At 32.1% G+C, this 19,950-nt stretch overlaps 1 protein-coding gene across 1 annotated transcript; it reads left to right on the top strand.

Moving 5' to 3' along the window:
* Positions 1-1,165: 1,165 nt before the first annotated feature.
* Positions 1,166-18,849, top strand: LOC139863985 (uncharacterized). The gene is made up of 7 exons (XM_071852579.1): positions 1,166-1,341; positions 2,557-3,049; positions 3,128-3,341; positions 16,458-17,207; positions 18,559-18,572; positions 18,633-18,692; positions 18,808-18,849. The coding sequence occupies exons 1-7, from the start codon at positions 1,166-1,168 to the stop codon at positions 18,847-18,849; spliced, it is 1,749 nt and encodes a 582-aa protein (XP_071708680.1).
* Positions 18,850-19,950: the final 1,101 nt, after the last annotated feature.

Here is a 19,950-nt window from a genome sequence, read left to right as displayed (position 1 = left end):
TTTTTTGAACATTTTTGTATCATTTACCCCCACAAACTTAGTATAGATAGATTATATTGGTTTTGTTGAAAACACAACAACAAACACTATCAAATATCTCTCTAATTACTCTATTCTCACCATTAATATAGGGAGGTGAACCTCACACACCACTTTTTGATCCATATACACCTAATTACCTATTTTATCCTTAATTATACTTATAATAATAATATAAGTTTAACTCCCTAAATTAATCTAGGGACATAACTGTGAGTTTAGACAAAAATGTACATGAATAAAAAAGTAGTGTGTGAGAATTGACTCCGATTTATATACTACTCGTAATTATCTATTTCTTTGCTACTAATTCTATAATGGGTCACTCACAATCATAAGTTTCCAGTTTCGGTTCCAGTTTTGTTGGAACATCTTCAAAAGGCAAATACACCAACAATGTGTGGGTAAATCTACTAACCGAAATCAAGAAATTTGGTTTCATGTCGTCTTGTGTGTTATGAATGATAATACGGAAAAGACTCCAAATTTCTTCATCAAATTTCTACTCATCATCTTTTGCTTTGATTGAAAGAATTTTGGGGTTTCTCAAGAACCCTAATTGAGGTAATTAATCTTGTTGATGTTTAAGATGGTTATAGAGTTAAATGAAGATATATTTTTGATGTAAAAACTAGTAAAAGTTTCAATTGGTGTTCTACCACTCATGGTTATGGGTGATGACGGTCTTGTACTAGAAAAATTGTTAAAAGTTGGGCTCATGATTATATAGAGGTTATGATATGTAAAAGTACCTATTTAAAAAGTGTAATATAGTGAAACCCTTGTAAAGGGTGATCCCATCTTATAAAGGGATGAAATCATTTGGGAGAAACGCATTTGAGTCCAAGATGAATTATAAGAACACTTGGTATTTTTAGTCTCACCGTGAATATGTAAATGATTAAGTATGGATTTTTAGTCTCATTGTGAAATAACATCAAGTGAATTTGGAGCAGAAGTACCTAGCTCATTTGGAAATCAAGGTGAGTACAAATTTACTTGTTAAATGCATGTTTAAATTCTTGTTATAGCTTATGGTTATATATGTCTCTCGGGATTTAGGATATTATATGTTTAATGTGTGTGATTTGAGTTATGATAACCTGGTATTGACTAAGAAAGAATTATGATGCTATGTGCGACATTGAAATGCGTTGTGCGAACTTATGATGCTATGTGCAATATTGAAATGCTTCGTGCGAACTTATGGGGCTATGTGCGAAATTATGATGCTTCGTGCGAAATTATGATGCTATGTGTGATACTGAAATGCTTCGTGCGTATGGGGCCATGTGCGATTTGGTGATGCTATGTGCGAAATTATGATGCTATATGCGATATTGAATTGCTTCGTGCGAACATATGGGGCTATGTGCGATTTGGTGATGCTATGGGCAAAATACGAATTTGTTTCGCCGCGTGCGAATTAATGAGGCTATAGGTGATTTGTTAATACTATATGTACATAACATCGTGATGTTATGTGACGACCCGGAAATTTCCGACCAAATTTAAACTTAATCTTTATATGTTTCCGACACGATAAACAAAGTCCGTTATGTTGCGTCTCAAAATTTTTGAACTATTTTCGTATATTCATTTAACCTCGACCAGTTTCGACGATTCACGAACAATTAATTGTAAATAGATATGTGTGTATGTATATATAAATAACAATTCGAAATATAATTTGAAGTATTATATATATGTTGTTGTTATTAAAGATTTAATAAAATAAAAAAATAGGATATTATAATAATTATTATTTAAAATATATCTCTATATATAAATAAAGTATATTAAAAATAAATATTAAATGATTGTAATACTCGTTTGATGTTTCGATTGATATTAAGCAAGTTAAATTTAAACTTATGTATTTTTTAAAAATAAACGATGATTCGAAAATGAGTTTTATAAATTTTACGCTTATTAATAATATGTTTAGATGTTGTTTGTCAAATTTTAAAACTTTTTATATTTTACTTGGGGTTGGGAGTGAATAATTAATGTAATTTTTATTTAATAGTTAATGCTCGAATTTTATACCATAATGATCAAAATAAATAATTATAGTCAATCTAAAAATTTGAAACTTTTCTGAAGACTTTTATTCGCCACTAATAAACAACGGGGCAGGATTAAACACTGTGTAAAAATGTGTAAAAATGTCGGTAGAATCAAACAAACCAAAGGTGGCTTCCCTGTTTCAAATCACGACTTAATTGTTTCTTTATTATATTATAATATAATTATTATTATATGATTATATGATATTAAAAATTCCTAGTAGTAGTATATATAAGTGATATATATGTGTCTGGATGCTCGATCAACTATTACCTTCCTACATACTTTTATTTTTTTTCTTGTTTGCTGAGCACCAAAACCACTTTAAATCATAATCACAACCACCATCATTTTTTTACATACTACTATAATCTGTGATCGAGCAGATTATTATTTACATACTACTATTTTTTTCTTGTTTTTATTACTTTTTTATTTTACTACTAGCTACTTGTCTTTTGGTAAGATAGACTCTAGACGTTCTTCTGGTTACTTGAGGTCATGTCCTTCTAGCTCAGGGGCGGGTAGGTTTATAGGGCCTAGTAGCGGCAATAGGTTAGCGAGGCCGGGTAGGATTAGAGTGGGTAGTTGGAATGTGGGAACATTGACCGGCAAGCGGTATGAACTTGTCGAGACTTTACGTGAATGCAGAGTGGACATTTTGTGCGTCCAAGAGACTAGATGGAAAGGTCGAGGGGCGGCTAGGATCAATGACTACAAGTTGTGGTTCTCGGGATCGAGAGTAGCTAGGAATGGGGTAGGAATCATTATTGGCCCATCCTATAACGAGTATGTTGTGGATGTGGGTAGACGAAGCGACAGGATTATGTCGGTTAGGTTGGTAATTCAGGAGGTGACTTACACGGTCATTTGCGCTTACGCACCTCATGCGGGCCGAGGAGATGCTGAAAAGAGACACTTCTGGGAATCGCTAGACGAGGTTGTGAGGATGTGCCCTTCGGACCATTGATTACTTATTGGTGGAGATCTCAATGGCCATATAGGAACTGATGTAGAGGGATATGCGGGAGTCCACGGGGGTTTTGGGTACGGAGTTAGAAATGAGGAAGGACTCTCTATTCTTGAATTCGCTGTTGCCCACGATTTGGCAGTTGTGAATTCGTTTTTCAAGAAGCGGGATGCTCAGTTAGCAACTTTTCATAGCGGGGGTCATAGTACCCAGATTGACTATCTGTTAATTCGCAAAGGGGATCTTAGGACTTGTGGAGACTGTAAGGTCCTGACTGCCTTGACATGCTCCTCTCAGCACAGACTGTTAGTCATGGATTTGGTTCTCTAGAGACGGGCCACCAAGAGTGCGAGACAAGTCCAACCTAAGATCTTGTGGAAGAAGTTGAACGGAGAGAAGGCAGAGACCTTTAAAACATCGGTGGTAGGTAGAGTTGATGCATAATTGGAAATGGTATCCAATGATGACGCAGATCAGATGTGGAACTGTCTGGCGTCTGTAGTGACCCGAACTTTTCCATGTTTATATATATATTAAATGAAATTGTTATTTACATGATTAAGTGTTTTCCAACATGTTAAGCAATCAAACTTGTTAAGACTTAATTAATTGAAATAGATTTCATATAGACAATTGACCACCCAAGTTGACCGGTGATTCACGAACGTTAAAATTTGTAAAAACTATACGATGACATATATATGGTTATATATATAGTTAACATGATTTTATTATAAGTATGTATCTCATTAGGTATTTTAACAATGAGTTATATACATAAAAATGAGACTATTAATTTAAGAAACTCGAAAACGATATATATAACGATTATCGTTATAACAACGTCTTACTAGGTACATATGAATCATATTAAGATATTGATACACTTGGTTAATTATGTTAAATGATAAGTAAATATATTATTAAGTGTATTAACAATGAAATATGTCACACCCCCAAAATGGACCAGGGGTAATTGTGACCAATCATATCATAACACAGTTGTATAAGCGAGAACGACTCTAAATGAGACGTTTTATTTATTAAATAAACAGCGGAAGCATTATTCAAAGTTTTACATCATAAGAGTACAGTAAATGGAAAATGTCTTAAACAAAATGATAAATATGAATGATGGACTCCATGCAAGCAGCAAAGCATACATCAATCATCTAGTAGCAAGTAGCAACTAGCTCAATCATCACCTGAGACAAAACACGCTTAAAGTGTCAACCAAAAAGGTTGAGTGAAATTCATAGGTTTATAAATAATATCCAAAGTTTTAGACCACAAGATTTAGTTTAAAGTTGATTGATATAGAAATATCAATCTAAAAGTGTTGCTGCATTTTGTAATATCGCTACTAAACAAGTTTACCCTATGACACCTTGTACTGTCAGTGTCGTGGAATCATTATTATGTAACCAAAGACCAACGGTCGAATGGTTAGAGTCGTTACTCTCAATAGGCCTACTCACAATAATTAAGTTTGCATTTAAACGTAGCAATTGACGATATTACGGTAGGGATTTAGCATGAATCAAAGCATGACAGCATACTTAACAATTTAGTACTTGTGTCTAAGCGTAAAACAGTTATAAAGCAAGCATGTGTCTCACCCCAAAAGTTATAAAACAGTTATGAAACAGTAAAAAGTGGGGCTATGAAGTTCACCTTAGTAGCACACGAAAGAATTGAACGGAAGGACGTGACCGAGATCTCAACCTAGAGATAGAACGTATGATCAGACATTGCCTAACAGACAATAGTATATAGTACTATATTGATAGTAATGGTTCACTAAAGAATTTCCATTTTCGGAAGGTTACTATTTATGGAAAGTTTCCACTTATAGTAATTTTCCAATTTTAGAAAGTTCGGGTTAATCTTTAGCAAGATGTTGTACAACTCTACTCAAACTTCGTTGCTATCAAATAAGTCAGGAATGACCAGATGTAACCGGGGGCCCAGGATTCTTGACCAGAATCTAAGTCATGGCATTCGAGATCCACAAGCTTATCCATAAATGGCAACCTAGACATCATTCACTTACTACCGTGAGTAGCGATGAAGTTCACATGAATTATACATTATCTTTGATTAACCTTCACTTTAGGTGTATACACACAACGAATTATTAATGTACTTAATAATTATATATATGATAATATAACCTAAGTTTTATTTAATATTTAGTTATTATACCTTAGTATGTCTTATATATATTAAATATAATTACCTTTAAATAAATACCTAAATTACTTCAAAAATAATAGTGTTTTATTAATCGAACATTATTCAAAAAATGTCTAAATAATAAATTAAATATCTAAAAATTAAATACATAATTTTTATAGTCTTAGTTAATCATATAGATTAGTAGAAAAATTTAAGAAAACGTTTTTATTATATTTTTGTATTTATTTTTGTTTTTACCCTTAATGTATTCACAAAACAATTTTAATTCTACATAATTACTAAATAAACCCAAATAATTATTTTTATAATTTTTATAAGTTTCTATCATTCTAATAACCTGTAGAAAAATATTTATTTTTTTTTATTATTTTATATTTATTCTTAATTTACCTTCGAATTACATAATAATAGAGTTTAATTATATAATAAATACCAATTCGACCCAAGTAATTATTTTTATAATTTTTTCAGATCTATATAAGTTTTAAAAACTCAAAAAAAAATTATATATATTTTATTTTTGGTTAAAAGTATTTATTATGAATTTTACATTGTTTTTACGTTTAAACACTACATAATTCGTATTTAATTATAAATAATATTCCATAAATTATCAAAATTATTTTTATGCATCATAACACTTATAATACTAATTATAACATATAAACATAATTAATTTCGAATTTTACAAAGAATATACAATAAATATAAATATAAATGACAATATTGAAAAAAATTAATAAAAATAGAAAGTACCTCAAATTTTCTTCAAGGTTTTGAGAGAATAACTTAAGTTTTTGTGTTTGGCAAGAAAAAATGAATGAGGAGCCATGTATTTATAGGTAAAAAACGGTTGGTGAAAAGAAAATAAAATAATAAAATAAAGGTGCCAATTTTGACAAAATAATAAAAATATGTTAAAAATGTTTTTAATAAGTTTTTGTTTTTGAAAATATTTAGTCAAAATTCATGGGCTCATTATTTAATTTATAAAAAAAAATCTTATTTCTTTTTATTTTTATTTTTTTTATAAGCTAAAAATATATATATAATGATTAAAATAACTTATCATTTAATTAATAATTATGTTTCATATAGTTTTAAATATAATACGCATTAATATCAATATTAACTAAAGTTATTTTATATAATTCGTGTAAACTTTAGTTAACAAAAAGTGTCGACTAAAAATAAATATTTGATCAATGTCAAATTTAATTATATATTACGTATGGATAACAACCCTATAGTCAAATTAGTCAATTCAGGTATGGAAATATGAGGGTTGTTATAGTACCTACCCGTTAAAAGAAATTTTGTCCCGAAATTTAGTTGTTTCCATTAATCGGTGTTGTTCGTACATAGACGAGGATATTTACGTTTTATTTGGTTTTCACGTTCCCAGGTATGCTCGGGGCCTTGCGTGAATTCCAACGGATAGAATATTGTTCTGTTTCAAGAATTAAAATCATACAAACCATAATTTCTACAAGTTCTTCTACGAAGTGCATTTTATTATTAATGCGGAGATCATTCAAAATGATGATGTTTTACAAGTCATTTCAGTAAATTAGATACATGAAATATGTTATGAATAATATTGTGCTCATTTAAAACCTTGAGCGTTTATGCCACAATATTGGGGCAGATAAGACAGAGAGGAGTTCGTGAAATCATATTCATGAAATTTGATAGAGATTATCATTGTTTACAACAAGAATATCTTAATGATGAATATGAGTTGAAAAATAATGTTTTATCACTATTTAATAATATGGATAAAACGATTCGATTATAGGAAGCGTATAAACGAAGCTATCGTAAAAGAGTGAATGAGAAAATTAAATGTTCGCCTTAACTTTTGACGTAGTCACGATTGATTTCCGAAATTCAAGGGATTAAAGGAAATCTTCGTAATCTATAAGATTTGATTATCCGGTATTTACGGAATTTTGGGATTTCTTTGATTAAATGCGGTGAATTGCCTCGATTGTTGTGTTTGGAAATTTTGCTATAAATTAGTTTCTTCCGTTTCATTATCTTCACCACTTCTATACTTTCTTCCTAGATTCATACTTCCAAAAGATTTGTTAATATGCTCAATCCCGTATTGATATTTGTTATTATATTGACCATATATGCAGTCATGCTTCTTTTTCTTTTACCACCAGAGGAATCTGTTTACTTCTACTATGCTCTTGGGGTTATAGTGTTTTTAATTCTCCCGTGTCTTTATGTTGCTATACGCATTGATATACACGATTTGTAATTTCCGTGTTGTTATCGGGCTTTGTATTTTCACTTATATGTCGGAGCTCTTTACCTTTTTATTCTGCTCTCGACTCTAAGTTAAGCGAGTAATGGTCCAGAATTTGTAGGTATGAAGTTTCGAATGAACCTAATGTTCTAAGCGTAATATCACGATTTGATTTGGTAAATTACCAGAATTACTGAGGATAGAACTATCAAGAATATATGTTCTTGATATGTTCAGAGATTAAGTAGAATGTAAGAGTCGTGTAACATGGCAAATAATGATTATAAAGTCTATGAATCATCATCTTCCATTAAAAATTTAGCATGACTTACTGTAATATAATCACGTTGGCCTGACGTCATTATATTATTCTAACTCATGCTTCAATTTCCAACATTTCTTCAAAACATTTATAATTTAAACTTGAATTTTACTGAATATAGAAACTAAAATAGTTTCCTTTATAAAGATATCGCAAAGAGATACTTAATTGTGGACAAGAATCGTTATGAAAATATCTTCAGAAATATAGAGGATATTTATAACGACATTTTGGAATTTCTAAGTTCGAAGGTTGATGAAGAAAAATTTTACGCAAGCTTTTAACATAACTTCGGAGCAAGATATTCTCTAAAGATTTCATCGGATCCAGAATTACTTGGATTCTTTGAATATAGGGTTTGGTCCTTGTATTTGTCCTTGGTCTCCTCCATGATTAGCTCAATCCGTTTTTCAGTTCCAAATTTTCTTTTGAGCTTTTCCAACGTACCATTCTTTATTATCAAACTTTTGGCCATTGAGACCATCTACAATTTTGTTGTTTCCTCTGCATTTAATGCAGCCATATTTGATTCATCGGTTATCAATCCGTGATGGTTTCAAGAAATTTCATTTTTAGATGATTGAACGCTGATTGTGATCGTCAAGATTCAAAGGATGTTTTCAAAAATTTTGAATTTGAAGTGTTTAAGCGTAAGATGCATCCATCAATGGATCTAACAGTTGACGAAGAAATGTTTGTGATTTTCAAAAGTAAGGAATGGTAAGTTCGGTGGTTTGATGTGATAATTCATCATAGAATACGAATGAATATAATTCATGAATGTAGTGATCTTTAAGAAGATAACACTTGCTAAAGTTTTACTTAAATTCCGATATGTCAAAATCAGAATACGTATTTGAATTTGTATGAAAATGGTTGTTCTTTAGTGAACGGATACATATGTGGATGTAAGTAGTATAGTTAATGACTGTTGAATCAGAATTGAAGAATGTACGGTGTAACATATTAATGTGAGATATAAATATTTCTCGGGTATTACCTACCCGTTAAAATATTTTCACAATTAACAGTTTGTACAAAAGAACTTTAATTACAATCTTTATGGAGATATACGTTCATATATGTATTCTTCAAATATAATATAGATTTAATGAGTTAATATAATATTAAAATCATTTGATTTGCGGTTGGAACAAGAATAAATAATCTTCAAAACTTGAGAGATTACATAATCATCGCGGAATATTTCTTTAATGGAGTTATGAATCAATACTTCATCGTTCATTGTTATTGATATACCTTGGTATATGATGTTGGTGCTCGTGGAATTCTTGTGAAATTCACAAGACACGAATAATGTTTTCTAAAAAGTTTCGAGTACATCGAAAATGGAAGTGTAAAATCAGAAATGTATTTGAATAATACACTTAATTTATTATGAAATGGAGTTTATTGTGCTGAAGCAGTGATTAACGATCATTAAGTCATTAAATAAGGATGTACATTATAGCATATTAGTGATATGAATTAACCAAGTAGTACATACTAGTTAAGATTTACACGTAATAGCTTAGTACGAAAAGATTTATTATTGTTCCAAACCATATATATATAAAGTATACATATATAATTCTTCAGAAAGAATGAGTCAATACATCTTAACTCATTATTACTAATATTCCTTGGTATCTATGGGGCGTATGATGTTAATGTTTGAGGTACTGAGTGTGATGTTGAGGCGTGGAATGCAGATGTTGTTATTGGTGAAGCTGATGCTGTTGGCGGTGATGCTGATGGTACTGGTGGTGCTGGTTATGCTGCTGGTGCTGCTGCTGGTGCTCCTAGGTTTTGCACCATATTTTCCAAAGCCACTACTCGAGCGCGAAGCTCGTTGACTTTTTCTATTATTCCGGGATGATTGGCAGTTCGGACAAGGGGATGAATAAGATCTGAAATTCTAGATATTATATATTCGTGACGGGATATCCTGGAAATGAGGGTGAAAATAGTGTTCCGAACAGGTTCACCGGTAAGTGCTTCAGGTTCTTCACCAAGAGGTGAATTCGGTTGGTGGAAGGGATTACCTTCTTCTTGTCTCCATTGATTAAGTTTACTACGAACCCATTCCCAATTCATCCAAAATAGATGATGGCTGATTGGTTCGTTTGTTCCGGTTACGCTGCCATTGGAGCTCGAGGAATCGGTTGAGAAATCCATATTATGTGATTTGATTTAGGGTTTGATATGAGATTAGTGTTGAATACTGGATGATATATTCATCTCCTTGAATATGTATATGTAGCAAAAAGATTTCCGTAATTTACGGAGGAAATTTAGGAAAAGTGTTAGACAAAGATTATTGGGATAGATACGATAAGATATAATAAGATATGATGTGTCTATACTCTAATAATGGTAGTATGACGTGTTTAGATGATAAGTATGTAATCTGATAATCTTTTGATTAAATATTTTCAATTCGTAATGTCCTATTCAGGTCCAGGGCTTGAGCTATAGGATCCTTTAAATCAGTAATCCAAACGCTTTCTATTCTATAGTTTCGTAGACGTCATCCGTCAGGAAAATTCAATGATCAAAACAACAAGAAAGCAAAGAAAGTAATGAATATGAATAGTGATGACATTATAATGTCTTTGAGATTCTCGATAACTCAATGACATTTTTCGGTTCGCAAACTGATGCATAAAGGCATAAAGCATATAGGTACGCGATATAACAGGGAGTTATATACGTTTGAGTATGAATAGTAACAAATATAGGAGTTTCAAAAATTCATGGATAATATTTCATGTAATACATATGTAATACACAAAACCATGATAAATGACATAGGAATATCGAGAACGGTGTCGCATTTAAATGTGGTGGCGGAATTGAATACTACTTAGGAGAATGAGCAGAGTTCTTAGATTGGCTCGGCATTCTAAGATAAGTAAAGTTTCTAAAGTATAGTGTAGCATTTAACAGTTAAAGGCAATAATTAAAGGCACTATAGTCAAAGGAAGTTGTAGTCCTACATTGCTAAGGTACCTAATTGTATAAGGCACACATAAGATGCAATCCTGGTTCTCTACAACAACATGCTCTATACCAATCTGTCACACCCCCAAAATGGACCAGGGGTAATTGTGACCAATCATATCATAACACAGTTGTATAAGCGAGAACGACTCTAAATGAGACGTTTTATTTATTAAATAAACAGCGGAAGCATTATTCAAAGTTTTACATCATAAGAGTACAGTAAATGGAAAATGTCTTAAACAAAATGATAAATATGAATGATGGACTCCATGCAAGCAGCAAAGCATACATCAATCATCTAGTAGCAAGTAGCAGCTAGCTTAATCATCACCTGAGACAAAACACGCTTAAAGTGTCAACCAAAAAAGTTGAGTGAAATTCATAGGTTTATAAATAATATCCAAAGTTTTAGACCACAAGATTTAGTTTAAAGTTGATTGATATAGAAATATCAATCTAAAAGTGTTGCTGCATTTTGTAATATCGCTACTAAACAAGTTTACCCTATGACACCTTGTACTGTCAGTGTCGTGGAATCATTATTATGTAACCAAAGACCAACGGTCGAATGGTTAGAGACGTTACTCTCAATAGGCCTACTCACAATAATTAAGTTTGCATTTAAACGTAGCAATTGACGATATTACGGTAGGGATTTAGCATGAATCAAAGCATGACAGCATAGTTAACAATTTAGTACTTGTGTCTAAGCGTAAAACAGTTATAAAGCAAGCATGTGTCTCACCCCAAAAGTTATAAAATAGTTATGAAACAGTAAAAAGTGGGGCTATGAAGTTCACCTTAGTAGCACACGAAAGAATTAAACGGAAGGACGTGATCGAGATCTCAACCTAGAGATAGAACGTATGATCAGACATTGCCTAACAGACAATAGTATATAGTACTATATTGATAGTAATGGTTCACTAAAGAATTTCCATTTTCGGAAGGTTACTATTTATGGAAAGTTTCCACTTATAGTAATTTTCCAATTTTAGAAAGTTCGGGTTAATCTTTAGCAAGATGTTGTACAACTCTACTCAAACTTCGTTGCTATCAAATAAGTCAGGAATGACCAGATGTAACCGGGGGCCCAGGATTCTTGACCAGAATCTAAGTCATGGCATTCGAGATCCACAAGCTTACCCATAAATGGCAACCTAGACATCATTCACTTACGACCGTGAGTAGCGATGAAGTTCACATGAATTATACATTATCTTTGATTAACCTTCACTTTAGGTGTATACACACAACGAATTATTAATGTACTTAATAATTATATATGTGATAATATAACCTAAGTTTTATTTAATATTTAGTTATTATACCTTAGTATGTCTTATACATATTAAATATAATTACCTTTAAATAAATACCTAAATTACTTCAAAAATAATAGTGTTTTATTAATCGAACATTATTCAAAAAATGTGTAAATAATAAATTAAATATCTAAAAATTACATACATAATTTTTATAGTCTTAGTTAATCATATAGATTAGTAGAAAAATTTAAGAAAATGTTTTTATTATATTTTTGTATTTATTTTTGTTTTTACCCTTAATGTATTCACAAAACAATTTTAATTCTACATAATTACTAAATAAACCCAAATAATTATTTTTATAATTTTTATAAGTTTCTATCAGTCTAATAACCTGTAGAAAATTATTTAATTTTTTTTTTTTTATATTTATTCTTAATTTACCTTTGAATTACATAATAATAGAGTTTAATTATATAATAAATATCAATTCGACCCAAGTAATTATTTTTATAATTTTTTCAGATCTATATAAGTTTTAAAAACTCATCAAAAATTATATATATTTTATTTTTGGTTAAAAGTATTTATTACGAATTTTACATTGTTTTTACGTTTAAACACTACATAATTCGTATTTAATTATAAATAATATTCCATAAATTATCAAAATTATTTTTATGCATCATAATACTTATAATACTAATTATAACATATAAACATAATTAATTTCGAATTTTACAAAGAATATACAATAAATATAAATATAAATGACAATATTGAAAAAAATTAATAAAAATAGAAAGTACCTCAAATTTTCTTCAAGGTTTTGAGAGAATAACTTAAGTTTTTGTGTTTGGCAAGAAAAAATGAATGAGGAGCCATGTATTTATAGGTAAAAAATAGTTGGTGAAAAGAAAAAAAAATAAAATAAAGGTGCCAATTTTGACAAAATAATAAAAACATGTTAAAAATATTTTTAATAAGTTTTTGTTTTTGAAAATATTTAGTCAAAATTCATGGGCACATTATTTAATTTATAAAAAAAAATCTTATTTCTTTTTATTTTTATTTTTTTTATAAGCTAAAAATATATATATAATGATTAAAATAACTTATCATTTAATTAATAATTATGTTTCATATAGTTTTAAATATAATACACATTAATATTAATATTAACTAAAGTTATTTTATATAATTAGTGTAAACTTTAGTTAACAAAAAGTGTCGACTAAAAATAAATATTTGATCAATGTCAAATTTAATTATATATTTCGTATGGATAACAACCCTATAGTCAAATTAGTCAATTCAGGTATGGAAATATGAGGGTTGTTATAAAATACATATGTAAAAATAAGACTACTAACTTAATGATTTCGAAACGAGACATATATGTAACGATTATCGTTGTAACGACCTTTAACTGTATATATATCATACTAAGATATATTATATATCATAATATCATGATAATATAACAATTTAACATCTCATTTGTTATAATAAACAATGGGTTAACAACATTCAACAAGATCGTTAACCTAAAGGTTTCAAAACAACATTTACATGTAACGACTAACGATGACTTAACGACTCAGTTAAAATGTATATACATGTATTGTTTTAATATGTATTCATACACTTTTGAAAGACTTTAAGACACTTATCAAAATACTTCTACTTAATAAAAATGCTTACAATTACATCCTCGTTCAGTTTCATCAACAATTCTACTCGTATGCACCCGTATTCGTACTCGTACAATACACAGCTTTTAGATGTATGTACTATTGGTATATACACTCCAATGATTAGCTCTTAGCAGCCCATGTGAGTCACCTAAAACATGTAGGAACCATCATTTGGCAACTAGCATAAAATATCTCATTAAATTACAAAAATATGAGTAATCATTCATGACTTATTTACATGAAAACAAAATTACATATCCTTTATATCTAATCCATACACCAACGACCAAAAACACCTACAAATATTTTCATTCTTCAATTTTCTTCATCTAATTGATCTCTCTCAAGTTCTATCTTCAAGTTCTAAGTGTTCTTCATAAATTCTACAAGTTCTAGTTACAAAAAATCAAGAATACTTTCGAGTTTGCTAGCTCACTTCCAATCTTGTAAGGTGATCATCCAACCTCAAGAAATCTTTGTTTCTTACAGTAGGTTATCATTCTAATACAAGGTAATAATCATATTCAAACTTTGGTTCAATTTCTATAACTATGGCAATCTTATTTCAAGTGATGATCTTACTTGAACTTATTTTCGTGTCATGATTCTGCTTCAAGAACTTCGAGCCATCCAAGGATCCGTTGAAGCTAGATCCATTTTTCTCTTTTCCAGTAGGTTTATCCAAGGAACTTAAGGTAGTAATGATGTTCATAACATCATTCGATTCATACATATAAAGCTATCTTATTCGAAGGTTTAAACTTGTAATCACTAACACATAGTTTAGTTAATTCTAAATTTGTTCGCAAACAAAAGTTAATCCTTCTAACTTGACTTTTAAAATCAACTAAACACATGTTCTATATCTATATGATATGCTAACTTAATGATTTAAAACCTGGAAACACGAAAAACACCGTAAAACCGGATTTACGCCGTCGTAGTAACACCGCGGGCTGTTTTGGGTTAGTTAATTAAAAACTATGATAAACTTTGATTTAAAAGTTGTTATTCTGAGAAAATGATTTTTATTATGAACATGAAACTATATCCAAAAATTATGGTTAAACTCAAAGTGGAAGTATGTTTTCTAAAATGGTCATCTAGACGTCGTTCTTTCGACTGAAATGACTACCTTTACAAAAATGACTTGTAACTTATTTTTCCGACTATAAACCTATACTTTTCTATTTAGATTCATAAAATAGAGTTCAATATGAAACCATAGCAATTTGATTCACTCAAAACGGATTTAAAATGAAGAAGTTATGGGTAAAACAAATTGGATAATTTTTCTCATTTTAGCTACGTGAAAATTGGTAACAAATCTATTCCAACCATAACTTAATCAACTTGTATTGTATATTATGTAATCTTGAGATACCATAGACACGTATACAATGTTTCGACCTATCATGTCGACACATCTATATATATTTCGGAACAACCATAGACACTCTATATGTGAATGTTGGAGTTAGCTATACAGGGTTGAGGTTGATTCCAAAATATATATAGTTTGAGTTGTGATCAATACTGAGATACGTATACACTGGGTCGTGGAATAATTCAAGATAATATTTATCGATTTATTTCTGTACATCTAACTGTGGACAACTAGTTGTAGGTTACTAACGAGGACAGCTGACTTAATAAACTTAAAACATCAAAATATATTAAAAGTGTTGTAAATATATTTTGAACATACTTTGATATACATGTATATATTGTTATAGGTTCGTGAATCAACCAGTGGCCAAGTCTTACTTCCCGACGAAGTAAAAATCTGTGAAAGTGAGTTATAGTACCACTTTTAAAATCTAATATTTTTTGGGATGAGAATACATGCAGCTTTTATAAATGATTTACAAAATAGACACAAGTACGTGAAACTACATTCTATGGTTGAATTATCGAAATCGAATATGCCCCTTTTTATTAAGTCTGGTAATCTAAGAATTAGGGAACAGACACCCTAATTGACGCGAATCCTAAAGATAGATCTATTGGGCCTAACAAACCCCATCCAAAGTACCGGATGCTTTAGCACTTCGAAATTTATATCATATCCGAAGGGTGTCCCGGAATGATGGGGATATTCTTATATATGCATCTTGTTAATGTCGGTTACCAGGTGTTCACCATATGAATGACTTTTATCTCTATGTATGGGATGTGTATTGAAATATGAAATCTTGTGGTCTATTATTATGATTTGATATATATAGGTTAAACCTATAACTCACCAACATTTTTGTTGACGTTTTAAGCATGTTTATTCTCAGGTGATTATTAAGAGCTTCCGCTGTCGTATACTTAAATAAGGACGAGATTTGGAGTCCATGCTTGTATGATATTGTGTAAAAACTATATTCAAGAAACTTATTTTGTTGTAACATATTTGTATTGTAAACCATTATGTAATGGTCGCGTTTAAACAGGATATTTTAGATTATCATTATTTGATAATCTACGTAAAGCTTTTTAAACCTTTATTGATGAAATAAAGGTTATGGTTTGTTTTAAAATGAATGCAGTCTTTGAAAAACGTCTCATATAGAGGTCAAAACCTCGCAACGAAATCAATTAATATGCAATGTTTTTAATCAATAAGAACGGGACATTTCAGCGTCCACCATTAGAGAGGTAGCCAAGGAAGCCTTAGGTGTGGCTGTAGGTACATGTAGAGGCAATAGGACTGTTAGAGAATCATGGTGGTTCAGCGACGAGGTTCAAAGCAAAGTTGCGCTTAAGCAACTAAGGTTTAGGGAGCTCATCACTTGTGGGGAGGGGACTCAGACGGATAGAATTAGGGTGGAAGAGAGATATAAAGAAGCTAAAAGAGAAGCTAAGAAGGTTGTAGCCCAAGCAAAAGATAAGGCATATGAAGATCTGTATAAGAAACTTGACTCCAAAGAGGGAGCTAATGATATTTACAGGATAGCCAAAGCTAGGGAGCGAAGACGCATGGATCTTGATAACATAAAGTTCATCAAAAATGAAGCTGGTCAAACTTTAGTAAAGGAAGACGAAATTAGGAAAAGATGGGAAGAGTATTTCTCATCCCTCTTCGTAGGGGGAAGACCAGAGCGCCACGAGGACTTACAAGACGCTGTTATAGAACAATCCCATAACGACATGGATTGCGAGAGGATTAGCCAAGAGGAAGTAAGATTGGCACTACAAAAGATGGGGAGAAATAAATCAGTGGGACCGGATCAGATCCCTATTGAGGCGTGGCGGTGCCTTGGCGACGCTGGTGTTAGGTGGTTGACTTGCCTTTTTAACAAGACGTTTCGAAGCTCTAAAATGCCTATGGAATGGAGACTGAGCGAGACTATTCCCATCTATAAGAACAAGGGGGATGCTCAATGTTGCGGTAACTATAGAGGCATAAAATTACTTAGTCATACTATGAAGCTTTGGGAGAAAGTGATCGAGACTAGACTTCGACGCTAAACTAATGTTTCGGAGAACCAATTTGGTTTCATTCCAAAGCACTCTTTGATAGAGGCAATACATATTATTAGGAACCTTATGGAGAAGTATAGAGAAAAGCAAAAGAACCTACAGATGGTTTTCTTAGACCTGGAAAAGGCCTACGATTGCGTGCCACGAAACTTGATTTGGAAGACCCTTAAGGATAGAAGTATCTCGAGTAGGTTAATTAATGTTATTAGGGATATGTACGAAGGGGTGAAGTCTTGTGTTCATACACCGGTGGGAAATACTGAAGTCTTCCCAATACAATTAGGCCTGCATCAGAGATCGCCCCTTAGCCCTTTTCTATTCGTTTTGATCCTTGATGAAATTTCTCGAGGGATACAAGAGTGCATCCCTTGGTGCCTGATTTTTTCCGATGATATTGTGCTTGTTTCGGATTCTAAAGAAGAGCTTAATAGAAGACTAGAGTAATGGAGGATGGCCTTAGAAAGTAATGGCCTACTCATTAGTAGACATAAGATGGAATATCTTAGTTGCGATTTTGATAGGAATGATGATGATCTAAGTGATGGAGTGAACATCTGCATTGGAGACCAAATCTTGCATCCACAAACTTCGTTTAGATACCTGGGCTCGGTGCTCCACAAATTGGGGAGGATAGAGGAAGATGTGTCGCACCGAATTAAGGTAGGGTGGCTGAAGTGGAGAGCAGCGACTGGAGTCTTATGCGACAAGAAGATCCCCCTTAAGCTGAAAGGTAAATTCTTCAAGGTGGCAATTAGACCTGCCATGTTATACGGATCGGAGTGTTGGCCAACGACGAAAGTAGAAGAGAGGAGGATGGAAGTGGCAGAGATGAGGATGCTTAGGTGGACATGTGGTAAAACCATGTTAGATATGATTCCAAATAGTGTTTTTAGGGAGAACCTGAAAGTTAGAAGCATCATCGACAAGCTTAGAGAAGAACGGCTTCGATGGTTTCGACATGTGAGAAGACGACCTCCTACTGCCCCTGTTAAGAGGGTCGAGGCACTTACGGTTGATGGTGTACGGAGAAGGGGTAGACCTACGCGTAGGTGGGAGGATAGAATAAAGCTCGACTTGAAGGATCTTTTATTGACCGAGGACATGACCTCTGATAGGGCTGTGTGGAGGACTAGAATTAGAATAGACGAGTAGGTTGTTTGGTTTGTTTGTGTGTTTGTGGGTCTGTGTGGGTGTCTTCTGTCACTATGTTCTTTGTTGGTTTTTTTTTTTTTTTTTTGACCCATGCTTGGTTTGTGTAGGTTTGGGCGTGTTGGTTTCCCTGTGTTTGTATGGTTGTTCGTGTTTGTATGTATGTATTTATGTTTGTTCGCAGGTTTATGTATGTTTGTTTGTTTGGATGTGCGCTTGTTTGCTTTTCTGCATGCCTTGGATTGTATGTATGTATATTTGTATGTTTGTATATTTATATGTATGTTTGTATGGTTCTATGTTTGGATGTATGTATATTCGTATGTATGTATGTTTTCTATCTTTGTATGCGTTTGTAGGTTTTCCCGTATGTAGGAATGCTTGCAGATAGGTATCTATGATTGTACGTTGGTATGTTTATGTAGGTTTGGGTAGATATGGATTTATGTATGTTTGTAGGTTTATTTGTTTGATTTGCTTGCTATGATGTGTTTTTATCTGTTTATGGACATAAATGCTTTTTGCTCCTTTAGGGCAGCTTTACTTTATACACCTTGTGCTCCGAAGAACACTCTAAGGTCCCCTTTTTTTTGATATGGCTTTGTTTCGGGAGCCATCAGCAAGCGTCTACTTATTGGCGACTTGACTGTAGCTTAGAGCCTAAATCGAATCTCAGGCAACACTTAAACCCATGGAAATTTGTTCCACCATTTTCATGGCGTCGACTTTTACTTTTTACGAGTTATTTTTATTTTTTTTTATTTTTTAATTTTTTAATTTATTTATTTTAATTTTATTTTATTTTATTTAATTTTTTTGTGTGGCGGGAGGTCCGTTAGAAGCAATCTCTTTATCTGTCGAACATAGAGAGGGAGGACTTTCTTTACCCTTGTGAGTGTTTCACTCGGGGTGGTGAAATGACTTCTCTTTGTCCTAGGGTAGAGGAAGGATTGTCTAAGTCCCACCTCCCCCATACCCTACATGTGTGGGATTGGGTATTGTTGTTGTTGTTGTTGTTGTATAATCTGTGAACTAGAGGTCTTCATACACCACCACTTGGAACCCTCTACGATCACCATAAATCACCTCTCTATCCCTCTCTTTGTATATCTCTCCCTTCTAAACTTGTTCATCGATCAAGTTGTGAACAAACACCATATCTCTATCCTCTTTCTCGTCTCTCTCTCTTTCACTATTTTCGTTCGAGAAAGCAACACTTTCAACCATGTACAACTATCCTTATCATTATATTAAGTACCATGATTCGCCACCACCTTCGGCCACCTCGCTACTACCAGTTAGTTTATGTTTCATTATACTCCCAACACCACCTTTGATTTTCTATTTTTCTTGTTCAACTAACAACCACCACCAAAATAACTACTATTACTACTTGTGTACGACCGCCATGAACCAAACCCTCATCGGGTAACCCCAAGAAATACAAACCCATTTAAACACCACCTTAAACCGCCTCTTTTCGCCACCTTAAACCCATTATG

Source organism: Rutidosis leptorrhynchoides, chromosome 8 (genome assembly GCF_046630445.1).
Source record: "Rutidosis leptorrhynchoides isolate AG116_Rl617_1_P2 chromosome 8, CSIRO_AGI_Rlap_v1, whole genome shotgun sequence".
NCBI lineage: Eukaryota > Viridiplantae > Streptophyta > Magnoliopsida > Asterales > Asteraceae > Rutidosis > Rutidosis leptorrhynchoides.
Note: the sequence above shows the minus strand (reverse complement) of the source record. Positions and strands in the feature narration are given on the sequence as shown.

Excerpts from the sequence above, each read along its gene's own strand:
- LOC139863985 (XM_071852579.1), top strand. The coding sequence starts at position 1,166 with ATGATGCTATGTGCGACATTGAAATGCGTTGTGCGAACTTATGATGCT. Across the intron at positions 3,050-3,127 it reads TCTGGGAATCGCTAGACGAG|GGATATGCGGGAGTCCACGG; the intron begins GTTGTGAGGATG and ends ACTGATGTAGAG. Across the intron at positions 18,693-18,807 it reads TTTTCTGCATGCCTTGGATT|GTTTTCCCGTATGTAGGAAT; the intron begins GTATGTATGTAT and ends ATGCGTTTGTAG.